Genomic DNA, 13204 nt, shown 5'->3' with positions numbered 1-13204 from the left:
CGATACTGGGAGCTTGTAAAGAGCAAGCCATTACATACAAAATACACTGTCAGGCCACTTTATTAGGACCTCTACCTAATATCGGCCTGTTGTGCCATATATCAAGCATGGTCTGAAGATTGTTAACCATGGAGAAATCAAGGCTGATGATGTTAATAGGTTTACCCATGATTCAAATATCTAGATCTTGTTGGGATAATGTGAACAATGCTCCATTTATTGCAAACTCAATTGTGTGACACAGACTATCAAATTCTGTTGGCCTTTCCAGTGTAAATACTATGTATTCTGTTGTGTCTTAGTTATGGCAACAACTTAGCCACCTTGTATCGTGTGACGGTCAGTACTGCGATGCAGGTTCATTGCTGATAATTTTATCTAAAATATGGTATTTGGACATTGTAACCATTTAGAGATTGACCTACCCTACTGTTAGCAGCAGTCACTAACAACTATTCAACAACCAGACCATTGTTATTGCCACTCATAGTGAGATGCACTATACTAAACTGATACTTTCCACCTGACTTGATTGACACCTGACCTCCAGGTCGTAGTCACAGAAGACCAACTTTCTCACAATAGGAGAGGAATTGAATAACTATAGCCCTGTGGTTTTTGCAAATACAAAATAACTCAAAATAAAACTAATGCAACATATAAAACTAACTAAAACGAAAAATCATTATGAAGCAAACAAAGAATGACATTTTTAAATTTGGTGGTTTATACAAAAAATACTTACATAAATAAGTATAAACACATTTTAAATTAATACACCCACCCCTCGTTATATCGTCCCTCGCTACACTGCAGATTCGGATATATCACGGTCCTGGAGTTGGCTCTCAATTTTTGCTGTCTAAAGGCCCTTACACACCAGACGCGACATGATGAGTGACATGACAATGCGAGGAGAGAAAATCAATAAAACCTCTGCTTTTCAATAGAGCCCTTCACACCAAAGGTGACACGACAAGCGACGTCGCTGTGACACAAATTCCAACATGAGCGATGAAAAAAAAACTGATCCTATTTTTGCGAATTTGCAGAGTGACAAATACACAACTGACCAATCAGAGAACAGCTTCATGTCAAGTGGTATGAAATCAAACAGTTTCAATTTGTGACGGGGTGCCCACCCCTTGTGTGTGTTTTATTTTTTATGTAGGTATTCATTTGTTATTATTATTATTAGTAGTAGTATTATTATTACAAAACACAAACACACTGCTTTTCGCCGTCATCTTAAATAATCAATAATCATGTGAGATGGCTTTCATCCGTCTGCACATAAACACAATATATTGCTATACTACTACTACGCAGTTCTGACTGTGAGGCGACACCTTGTCTTTAAACCAACTGTGCGGCAATCCTTGGAAGCACAGTGAAGGTGCCCAGGGAAGACAGGACTGTGTGGAAGTCCAACTACTTCACAAAAATCGTCCAACTCCTGGATGACTACCCAAAATGTTTCATCTTGGGCGCTGACAACGTCGGCTCCAAGCAGATGCTAACCATCCATCTGTCTCTGCACGGGAAGGCAGTTGTGTTGATGGGGAAGAACACCATGATGCTCAAGGCTATCCGTGGACATCTGGAGAACAACCCATCCCTTGAGAAGCTGCTGAATCACATCCGTGGTAATGTCGGCTTCATCTTCACCAAGGAGGATCTGACTGAGGTCCGGGACATGTTGCTGGCCAATAAGGTGCCAGCTGCTGCCCGTGCCAGTGCCATGGCTCCCTGCGAGGTCACTATGCCCGCCCAAAACACCAGCTTTGAAAAACGGAATTCAGCAAGCGATCGTGCAAGGTAGTTGCACAGGCTGCAATGCAGTTAGTTTTGGAGAATGGGAGTAATTGTGATTACTCCAGTGGTGTTGAGGATCTTGATTTAGACGATGAAGAGCTTTTGGATCTTATTTTCGCTGTAGACACTTAAGACAGTGCAGGTGATCAGGGAGGCAGGCCGAGCACCACAGGATATCTGGTGAGGATCACAGCAGCTCACCAATTATTCATCGTCTCAAAAGAGAAGAAGGCAGTGTTTCAGCAGTGCAGATTGTGAAATGAGGGTTCTGATCACTGACATCAGCAGGGCTAGTCAAGATCATTCCACTTTGCTGCTCCATGTTTTGAATTCTGGCACACAACATAAAATAAAACTAAACTGTGGGGAAAAAAAAAAAAAAAAAAAAAAAAAAAAACTACTACTACTACTACTACTACTACTAATAATAATAATAATAATAATAATAATAATAATAATAAATGAATACCTACATAAATAATAAAATGCACACAAGGGGTGGGCACCCCGTCACACACTTTCACTGAAAATGGACGATCCCACTTGCACTACCTAATTTCCCTGACCTATAATAAGCCATTTTCTATTGCGTTTGTTAGTAATCATACTTTCTGAAAGATCTGGCAAATTTCCAGCAGGGATGGGCGATACCACTGATTTTCTTTTCGATCCGATACCAAGTAATACCAGTACCGATACTGATACTTTCGTTCACATAAAGTCAGAAAAAAACAACATATGAATCCAAATTAACATATATTTATACTAAAGTAATACAAAAATGACTACAAAAGATTTAGAAGTAAGAAGTATTTACAGTATAATCGTAAATCTTGAAAAACTACTACAACATGTATCCAAATACATGTTAATTTGTTAATACATGTTAATTTGGATTCATATGTTGTTTTTTTCTGACTTTATGTGAACGAAAAGACACACATTTGCCCGTTTTCCCATTGGAAATAGTGATATTTTGAAATATCACTGTCCTGGTCACAAAAGCAAAGTTTGTGGGGAATAATAGCCATTTTCTATACTTTTGAGACATAAGCAATTAGGAAATAACACTTACTACCCAGGAACAAAAATTGTGCTACATAGTGTTATCACTTAGATACCTGGATAATGCCTGCCTCTCTGAAAGGCTTCTGTCATTGAACTCACTCTGCCTAACTCTGTCACTAGACGTGGCGGTATTTGTCTGTGTTCTCTCCCCCTCCTCTAATCGCCTCCGCTGCAACTCGTCATGCTCTCGTGTGTGACTGATTTTTATGTGTTTTAGAAGGTTTGTGGTATTGCCACAATATCTTACACACTTTTGACATATGTCACATTTTGCTTCATTGCTGTTTATTGGAGTGAAATGACTCCAAACGATGCTTCGTTTTCTTTCAGCCATGAAAGCAGAGCAGCACTAACCCTGTTCACTGTCGGTTTATGTGACTGACTGTGACTGAGTGAGTGAGTGACTGCGTGTGTCTCGGCGTGCCTGTGTATAGGTTATATGAGGAGCGGAGGGAGAGGGTGGAAGGAGAAGTAGTTCCTATCCTAAAGAACAATGTGCTACATTTCATTTTATTTTACTTTCACTTTTCAATATCTGATACACATTTAGTTTCATAAAAAAAAAATGGCTAAAGAAAGCACCTGGTATCGATATTTTTATGTGAGGATCGATTCTCAAAAATGAAACGTCAGGATCGGAAGTATCGATACTTTGGATCGATCCGCCCATCCCTAATTTCCACTGTTGCGTCGTTTCTGTGATTGCTTCTGGTGTGCACTGTGTTTTCGCAGCTAATTTGTCGTGTCGCCCGGTAAAAATCGTGTCGCGTCTGGTGTGTGCGGGCCTTAACTGTGCATGCCTTAGCTGCAATTTACATATAGGCACTTAGAATTACTGTTCGTTTTATTTCATACTGCACATCACAAACAATATGCAAAACAATTAAAAACAAAGCATTACTATCGTACTGTTGTCATATACACGCGTATTGCACAATAACACAAAGCAAATTATACTTGCTGAAGTGGTTTTTATTTTAGCCAACGAGGTGTTCACGTGTGGCAGCAAAGCACTAGCAAAAAACACAAGGCTGTGACATCAGCTCCCTAGCAACAAGCCTCCTGTGTTGTTGTTGGGAATGGATTTTTTCAATGCAGAGGGTTTGCGGTTTGAAAAAGAGGAAGACTGATTTAATTAATTGGAGACTAAATTTGATGAGAAGCAATTACCCTCCGTTGTAGGAATTAAGACGGTGTACTGCTTTTTATATGAGAAATGAGAAAAAGAAGGTTGCGAAGAGGATTTATACTGGACCCTGACGCACCCGATAGAATGAGGGAGTGGTTGTACAGTGTTTGTTACCCTGTTTGTTTTTCTATGGGTCTCTCGATATATCACAGCCCTTGATATGTAGCGGATTTATTTTGGACCCCAACACCCGCAATATATTGAGTGGGTGGTGTACTTGAAATCATAGTTTTCAAGGCTCAGCTGTTACCATAAACACGGCTTAAAGGGAAACGGAAGCTCTGACTAGCACTTGTGCAAATGTATTATTGTCAGCTGGAATGGGAGTCAAAAGATACCATCGTTAAGCATTAGTTATTTATTCCTTTTGGGGAAAATATGGTTGTTTGCTTTGTATCAGTATGCTAATTCGTTGTTTTATCAACTGGTGCAAACTTTGCACTGGAGGAAATGCTGTTTTGGTTTTGAATTAATTTGAATGAATAAATATGTTTTGCTTAGTGTTTAAATACTGATTAACCCTAAGCTTGTTCTGTACTGGAGCACTGCTTTGTTTTTATTTATATACATCTGTTTGAGTTATTTTATGAATGTGCAATAAAACAAAATTAAAAATTAGCCGATAAAACAAAATAAAACTGCATTTATAAAAAATAAAACAAAAAAATATAAAAAATAAAAATAATTTCACAGGGCTCTATGAATAACCAATAGAGATTTTTGTACAGTTCCTGAGTTACAAACTTGGTTTCAAAAGATCAAAATAAATGTCTGAAATATTTAGGGGAACGTGATAAATGAGCTGATATGTAAATACAATGGATAATGGAATTCACTGAAATGACATCTGTATATTGATATAGTATACAGCCTCTTGCCAGCTGGGACTAGTGTGTCAGTCTCCTGATAGACATTTCAATTTTTAAGCACCACACATAAATAAACTTAGAGGCAGCTGTGAGGGCATATCAGGAGGAGGTAAGGGATATTGATGCTAGCACAAGCACTGTTGGCTGACTGGAATACTGTAACCTTATACCTTGAGGGAAGTGGGGTAGCTCTGGGAAAGGGGGGTAGCACTGTGTCTGTCTGTCCTCCAGAGCTGTGCTTAACATTCACTGTTTCTATTGCAGTACTGTAGCTCCATCAGTAAGAAAGAGGTTATGACAGCCATCAACAATCCATCCTCTGTTTTCACCTTGCACAGAGAACGAGTAGAACTGATTCTCCGTTATGGAAGAAAAGTTCGAAGTTAGTTACAAACTTGGTTCTTATACATTGTTAAGGAAGTTAGACAAAGATGATGTCTTCCATCTTTCACAGTGATTTCAGTTTTGAACTGTTGTGGTCAAGTTGGAACCATAAGAAGATACATTCCTGAGAACCTGTCCTTTGATCTCCCATCACCAGGATCCATTATATTCTCCACAGACAAGGTATCTGTTTTTTTCTTGAATAGTAACCCTGCCAAAGCAGTCACCTGGCAGTAACTTAATTCATGAATATTAGAGTTCTCATTCTTGAGTATAAATGTCAGATGAACAGAAGAGCAAGGAGGTCCGGCTCTATCACTTCAAACACCAGCCCCAACACATCAGTCTAATTAGGGAGTACAACATCTGCCACCTAGCCTGCTTCACACAGGACTGTCCCAGTACAGAGGAAGGGGGCTGATCAAAGAGTTCACTGCCACCTGCCTTTCTTCACACAGGATAGCTCATAGCTTCTATCTTACACAGCACCCTATTTTTATTTTATGATATAGTCTAGCTCATTTTTATGTGACATCATTCCTATCTATATATCTATCTATCTGTCTCTGTCTATCTATCTATCTATAGTGATATTTCTGTAATACAGATGGAATGAAGCCATTTGAAAATTCTTCGCATCTAAAAATCATGGTGGTAATGATGTCATAATAAGATAATGTATAGTAGCTGCCCTTATAAAAGTGTACCATAGTAAAAGTGTAGCAAAGTATAATAAAGCACAGTGAAAGCATAGTAAAGCATTGTAAAGAATAGCAAGTTGTGGAAAAGCATATTAAAAAAACATGGCAAATCAAGGTAAACTATGGTACATAGTACAAGCATTGTAACACTGCAAAAATAACAATGCAGAAATACAATGATTCATTTTATGAGGGTATAGTCTTTAATTATTCCTATTTCACTCATATAATAAAAAATATATAGAATAGAGTGCTGTTAGATAGAAACTGATGTTTACCGCTCTGACAGTGTGGATATGAGCTTGTATCGTATAGCAATCTATATGATATGTATTACAGATATTCTATATCTGGGTCAGTTGCAATATGGTTAAAAATGTGTAATTGTAATGTCATAATTCTTTAGTATGCACACAGGGACATGCAAAAGCGTTTTTTTTTGTTCCAATTTGTACAAGTGCTTTAATCTGCTTTGTCATTTATGTGAAGAGGAATGGAAACAAGAAAATCAATCTGAACAAGGTTTGTTCTTGTAGCTAAATAGTCGAATCGCCATATGTTTGAAAAAAATGATGCTCTCCTGCACGTTTAAACAGCTCTGATCATTACACTGAAGGAGAGCCTCTGTGATTAATGGCTGATTCTTCACATATGTGCACAGCACAGATCAATAGACACCAGCATCTGTGAAGCTGCAAACAGTGCTCCGTCAGTGGCTTTCACTGGGGCCTGGACAGCCATCATAACCCTCATGATTGCAGTGCTGTGCTTATTTATAAGTTATTAGAAAAAAAATCAGTTCCATCAGCCAATCATCTTCCAGCTCTAGCTTCTATCAGATGGTAGATTCCCGCTGCCATGTCACAGCATCAGCTGTGAATCAAATTTACAGTCAATCTGCACAAGTGCTGGCTTTTTCATTTTGACTTGCTGCAATGAAAGCTCAGTTCACATACTAAACACATACAAATACTAAACAAGACACACTTGGTCCAAAATTATTTCATTATCCACTGAAGAAAGCAACCCGTCCTAAAACTGCAACTGCTGAATCAGTATATCACAACCTGCCAGCTCGACTGGAGCGCAGACAGCATCTTTTAACAACAACAAACCGAGACACGGACAGAAATATTGCTCCATTCAGATGTTTGGCACTGTCCAGATAAACAATAAGCAGCTCTGACAAGTAAAAAGTTATGGTTTAATAATGTTATTTTTTTCTCTATGTATATGATCCTTTATGAATATTTTCCTAAAAGTTCTCAGCGTAAGGTTACCCAAGAAGCAGCTGGTTGAGTTGTGACAAAAAGAAAAAGCTAGGGTGTTAAAGGAAGTGCAGCACTAACTGAAAGCATGCCTTGCATACAGAGCTTTTCGTTAACCGTGCAGCAGCATATGTCATGTTTTAAATAGCAGAAATACATGTGTTTCTTTCAAAACTTGACATTTGAGACCTGTATGTAGCAAATGGAAATGCACAGCAGCTCCGTTTCAAATAATTATTTTGTTGGCTCCACTAACTTTAGAGTAGAGAAGTTCTAAATTCCATTTCTTTCCTTTTATTAGATTGAATAACATGTGGTCCTTGTTCATTGTGTTTTGTTTAACAGGAGGGCAGAGATAATGTTGCAAGTGCGAACAAACGGTAAGGTGGATTTTAAACCCTTGCTTAGCACTCCTTGAAGGCTTAGAAGCTTCAATTACTTTTCTGAGTGACAATTTAAAAAACTTGCACAAAGGGCTACTAAAGTCAAATGTGCTAGTGTGAAAATTTATAGAATGGAACTAGAGGACTGAATAACCTGCATTTATCAGCCTCTTCTTACTTTCAGAGCACCTTGAATCTTGCTATTCTGGTGTGAGATCCTGGTTATGAAAGATAGTCATTTCATGGAGGTTGGATTTCAGTAAAAGAAAATGAAACAGCTGCAGGTTATAGATGTCATGTGCAAATCCTGTTGGATGTTCACTGCCTGGCTACTTTATTAGGACTGGCATCGCCAGATGGTGTGGGGCATGCTCTCCTGGTATACCCTGAGGTTTTGCATCGCCCTGTAGAATGAACTAATTTTTCTTCATAAAGTTGAATGAAACCTGCTGAATAACGTTACATTAATATAATGAATTACATACCACTTCGTAGTTTTCCATATAGGCCTAGTTAACGAAAAACTTAATGTGACAGGAAATAATGTACTGCTATTATGGCTTCTGGTTTTCCTTTGATTTACACAACCAACTCAACACTTTCAGTGTGTGAAAAAATGGGGGGAGGGGGCTGGGTGAAAAAAAACTAATCAATTAATAATAAAAACCTGAAAAGTCTTCATCAGATAAGCATTCATCCCCTTTGCTGTGACATTCCTAAATAAGCTCAGGTGCAACCAGTTGCCTTCAGAATTCACACAATAAGTTAAGTAGAGTCCATCTGTGTGTAATAAAGTGGTTCATATGATTTCAGATTAAATATAACTGTCTCTGTAAGATCCTACAGTTGGGTAATGCATTCAAAGCAAAGTTACTACCAAGAGCTTTCAAAACAACAAGGATAAAGTTGTGGAAAGGCATAAATCAGGGGAGGGGTATAAAAAGATGTCAAAGGCATTGAATATCCCTTGGAGCACAGTCAAGTCGATCATTAAGAAGTGGAAGGTATATGGCACCACCTAGAATCTGCTTAGAGCAGGCCATCTTCCCAAACTGAGCAGCCAGGTAAGAAGGGCATTGGTCAGAGAAGCCACCAAGAGGCCAATAACAACTGTAAAAGATACAGCGTTCTATGGCTGAGATGGGAGAAATTGTCCATGTGTCAACAGTAGCTGAGGTACTCCGCAAATCTGGAAGAGTGGGAAGAAGGAAGCTATTTCTGAAAAAAGCCCATTTAAAATCCCACTTGGAATTTGTAAAAAGGCATGTGGGAGACTCTGAAAAGATGTGGCAAAAGATTCTGTGGTCAGATGAAACAAAAATTTAATTATTTGTCCTAAATGCAAAGCGTTATGTCTGGCGCAAACCCAACACAGCACATCACCCAGATAACACCGTCCCTACTGTGAAGCATGGTGTTGGCAGCATCATGCTATGAGGATGTTTTGTATCGACAGGGACTGGGAAGCTTGTCAGGGCAGAGGACAAAATGGATGGAGCTAAATATAGGCAAATCCTTGAGGAAAACCTGCTTTAGTTTGCAAAAGACTAGGACAGAGATTCACCTTTCAGCAGGACAATGACCCCAAGCACACAGCGACACTGGAGTGGCTTAAAAACAAGAAAGTTAATGTCCTAGACTTGAATCTGATTGAGAATCTGTGGCAAGACTTGAAGATTGCTGTCCACCAACGATCCCCATCCAACTTGACAGAGCTTGAACAATTTGTCAAGAAGAATGGACGAATATTGCATTATCCAGATGTGCAAACCTGGTAGAGACTTACCCCAAGAGAATTACAGCTGTAATTGCTGCCAAAGGTGGTTCTACCAAGTATTGACTCAGGGGACTGAATACTTATCTACCCAAGTGTGACAGGATGACAGAGGGTTGAGGCTCAGAGACAACGTAAAGCAAAAAAAACTAAAGTTTTTTTTATTAAATAAAATAATCAAATAAAAAGGCACAAGGGCCAACAGAAAGAGGTTCAAACACACATAACTTACAAAAGAACTTACAAAATAAACGGTCAGGTTCCAAGTCTTTTAAAACAAGACACTCCTTTCTTCCAAAACACAAAACTCTCCAACACAAAGCAAACTCCCAAACAAAAGAACACCTCCAAGCCAGGCCCTCTCCCCTGGCTTTTATCCCCTGTGGCTGGAGTCCAATTAATCAATAATCATTCAATTAGAGCTCCAGCCACATTCTCACATGTTTTTCTGGCATGGATAAATTTAACCCCCCCCTTGCCAGTTCCAAACATATTCATATAGACGGGGCAGTTCCGTGTCACACCAAGACATTTCAGTTTTTTTTTTTACTTTTCATTAACTGTTGTTTCACAACAAAAATTTTCTTGCCTCTTCAAAGTGTTGAGTAGGTTGTGTAAATCAAAGGAAAAAAAGACATATCAATGCATCAAGATTTCAGGTTGTAACACAACAAACCGTGAAAACAGCCAAGAGGGGGGGGTGGGGGGGGGGTGAAAACTTCCTACAGGCATCTTTAAATATTTGTTTTTGTAAACATCACATGTTTTGCATCCATTTTCACATTTATGCAGTTCAAGTGGAAATGAATGTGGTGGTTTTAACATCCTCTCGGGGATGAGGGCAATCCAGATCACAAAGTAAACACAGTCCGTCACCGTTCAGCATGGTTATCAGCCTCTGCTTGAGAGAGACCTAGGGGCTTGTTTCTAAGCCAATTCATAAGAATGACGTCAGGAGCAGAATATATGATAAAAATAGCGTTTCTATATAAAGTTGCTCACATTACTTGATTGTATTAACTGTCGTATTCCACTGACACCTGCTCACCGGCCCTATAGGTACGGCAGGTGTATCACAGTCATTTCCCTCATTGCACTGTGAGAAACATGGCTGCGCGCAGCATCTTTGACTTGTGCGGGTACGTGACAGACGTCCCCAGTATTCCAATGACTCTCTTCTGCTGAGAGTATATCAGGGTGGGGGGCCGCTGCCTGTTTTGTCACAGTCACGTCTCCATTGCTGCTATTTTTTTCGGGCCAAGCTGCTCTAGTTTGTCCACATTTTTCTTGCTCCCATTTGTGGCCCTCCTTTTACTAGCAGTACTCATTTAATGTCCAATTTCAGTCCTTTTAATCCTGTTGTTACATGGTTGTTAATTTTACAAAATAATATTTACTTGATCATCTCTGCTTCTTCTAGCAGTATCTATAAGGTAGCTCTGCTATAATGCGTTCTTTTTGTTACTGTCTGGGCAGATGCCATTATTGATTTAACAGCGAGAAAGTTCTGGTGAGCAATTCAAATGTCAATTTTGCATTAAGCCTGGTTACTTGTGTCCTGTGCATCATCCGTAGATGTGTGTGTTTTCTATGGAACATTTGCACCCATTAGGAATTATCTATATGACTCTTTTGTTTAGATTTTGTGGCACTGCACCTTCAAGCTGAGAAACTATTTGAGATACAGACTTTGTATTTGAGTTATATAAACAAAACAAACATTCCCCTCTGACACTGACCTGGAAGATCACTGCAATACTGCTGTCATGTGACTTTTTCAGTTTGTGGCTAACAAAAAGCTTTCCGGTTGCAGGGCCCATCTTCGTAGCACTTTTCTTTTTATAAAGCCCATTTTGCTCATGGGCCCACCCAGTTATGGAGCTATTGACAATTAAACACATTTCATGCCAAACCATATCAAAATGTAATCAACTGCAGTGAGTCTAGTTCATCCTCATGGTTAAAAAATATATATCCATCCCACCCACCCCAGTACCATTGTCATGGTTACGAAAAAAAGATTGGTGATTGGACGGCTGAGATATAAGATCTTGCGTCTTCGATAGTACAGTATCGAAATTACAGCACGTCGACAGCAAACATGCAGGAACTTTTCTTTCATTGCAAGGCATGCAGGCAACCAGCTTGTGCAGCTGCTGTTTTGTTATTTATACTGTATAAATGGGTAATTGCATGTAAAAAATAATGTGATATCTTGTAACAATTGTAAGTCACCCTGGATAAGGGTGTCTGCTAAGTAATATAATAATACAGAACATTTAGCCAATTTTGCAATAAACCAGAGCTGTATTTGTGTCTTACACATTAGCTATGTCCCGACAAATTCTGTAAAAAGAAAACAAACCGACTATCAACAAATGCGCCAGTAATGTAAGTACCTACATTTAGTTTGATCAATTTGAATCCAGCTGACTGATGCAGCTGAGATGTATGTTATGCTCAACTCATGCCTCTGTTCCTGTTTTGTTTTTGTTCCTATAAAACTGACACTTTTCTAAAGCTCAAAGGGAAGTATTGGCATTCACTTTTAGTCACTATATGAGAGCTTTTTAAATTTAAGCTCACTTTGGGAAGTCGAATACACGTTTGAGATCTTTTGTCAGAAATCATTTTCTTTATGTATGGTAGTGACTTGTATCTCGCTAACGTTACAGAATTTATGCTGCTATCTCTGTTGGTAGTAAATTGGATGTCCGTCAAAATGTTTTGTTAGAGTGTGCGTTCTTGGAGAATGTGGTGCTATTTCTGACAGTATAGAGTGTCCTCAGTACGCATTTTGGTAATTATGTCGTTATGCTTACGTCATTAAGTCAATATTTGGGGCCCAGCCAGGAATTAAATCCTGCCACCGCCACTGGGTTACTTGTGATTATTAAGCACCGGAGTAGGTTGGGGTCAACGTTGAGGGCAAACTCCCTTTGCTTTGTCATTTTGATGTTCATTACTTTTTATTTATTTTTCTCAGATGTTCCCAGCATTTCTGCTTCCATCAGCTTTTTTCAACCTCTTTTTCCAACTACATTCTCCCTTCTCTCTCCAACTGCGTTCTGCCCCTCTCGTACTTTCTCTCCCTGCTTTTGTGCTAGAAAAGGTCTACCCTTAATGCTAGGAGCATCGTAATAACTGCGTCATCAGGCAGTTTAAACATGAATACATCTCAACACAAAAGCAGGACTACCTTTCTTTTGTTTGGTTTTGTTTACAACTTCCAAATACACAGTTAACAATACCTATATATATTTGTGATGAATCATTTAACCGTCTCAGAATCATAACAGCTTGTGTCTACATTTTGTTACACATTACTTTTCTTTTTCAGGTCCAACACTTACAGTAAATTAAGATGCCAGATATGGACTTCAAATCGATACATGCGGTATCAGTATTCTAGAATTGTCACTGCCATGTTTGATTATCTATATTGTCTTTATTTTGCGGTTGGATATTCAACACCTCAAATCTCACAAACTATTGTGCTGTATTCCAGTGAGTTGCTTGCTCAGGTTGAAACAGAATATTTTCTGCCAAGTCTGTGCTCATTTTGGCAGCATGCACATTCACTATGCCACAGAGGCTGTTTAGTTGTTATAAAACACTGATGTCTGGCTATGGTTAGAAACAGAATGCTTTAGGCGATTCCAACACTCTTTAACCTAAACTCTTTTCAGACTTTGCAGAAGGGATTTTAAATGTAGGTCTTGAACTCTACTTAACAGTACCAGTATGTATTTT

General features: G+C 38.9%; 2 protein-coding genes across 2 annotated transcripts in view; both read left to right on the top strand.

Moving 5' to 3' along the window:
• The window catches only part of LOC121318656 (short transient receptor potential channel 5-like), a 117442-nt gene that overhangs the window by 10397 nt on the left and 93841 nt on the right, over positions 1-13204 (top strand). The gene's annotated exons all lie outside the window — the stretch shown is intronic.
• LOC121317856 (60S acidic ribosomal protein P0-like) lies at positions 891-1822 on the top strand. Its single transcript, XM_041253954.1, has 2 exons — positions 891-910; positions 1387-1822. The coding sequence occupies exons 1-2, from the start codon at positions 891-893 to the stop codon at positions 1820-1822; spliced, it is 456 nt and encodes a 151-aa protein (XP_041109888.1).

Source organism: Polyodon spathula, chromosome 7, assembly GCF_017654505.1.
Source record: "Polyodon spathula isolate WHYD16114869_AA chromosome 7, ASM1765450v1, whole genome shotgun sequence".
Lineage (NCBI taxonomy): Eukaryota > Metazoa > Chordata > Actinopteri > Acipenseriformes > Polyodontidae > Polyodon > Polyodon spathula.
Note: the sequence above shows the minus strand (reverse complement) of the source record. Positions and strands in the feature narration are given on the sequence as shown.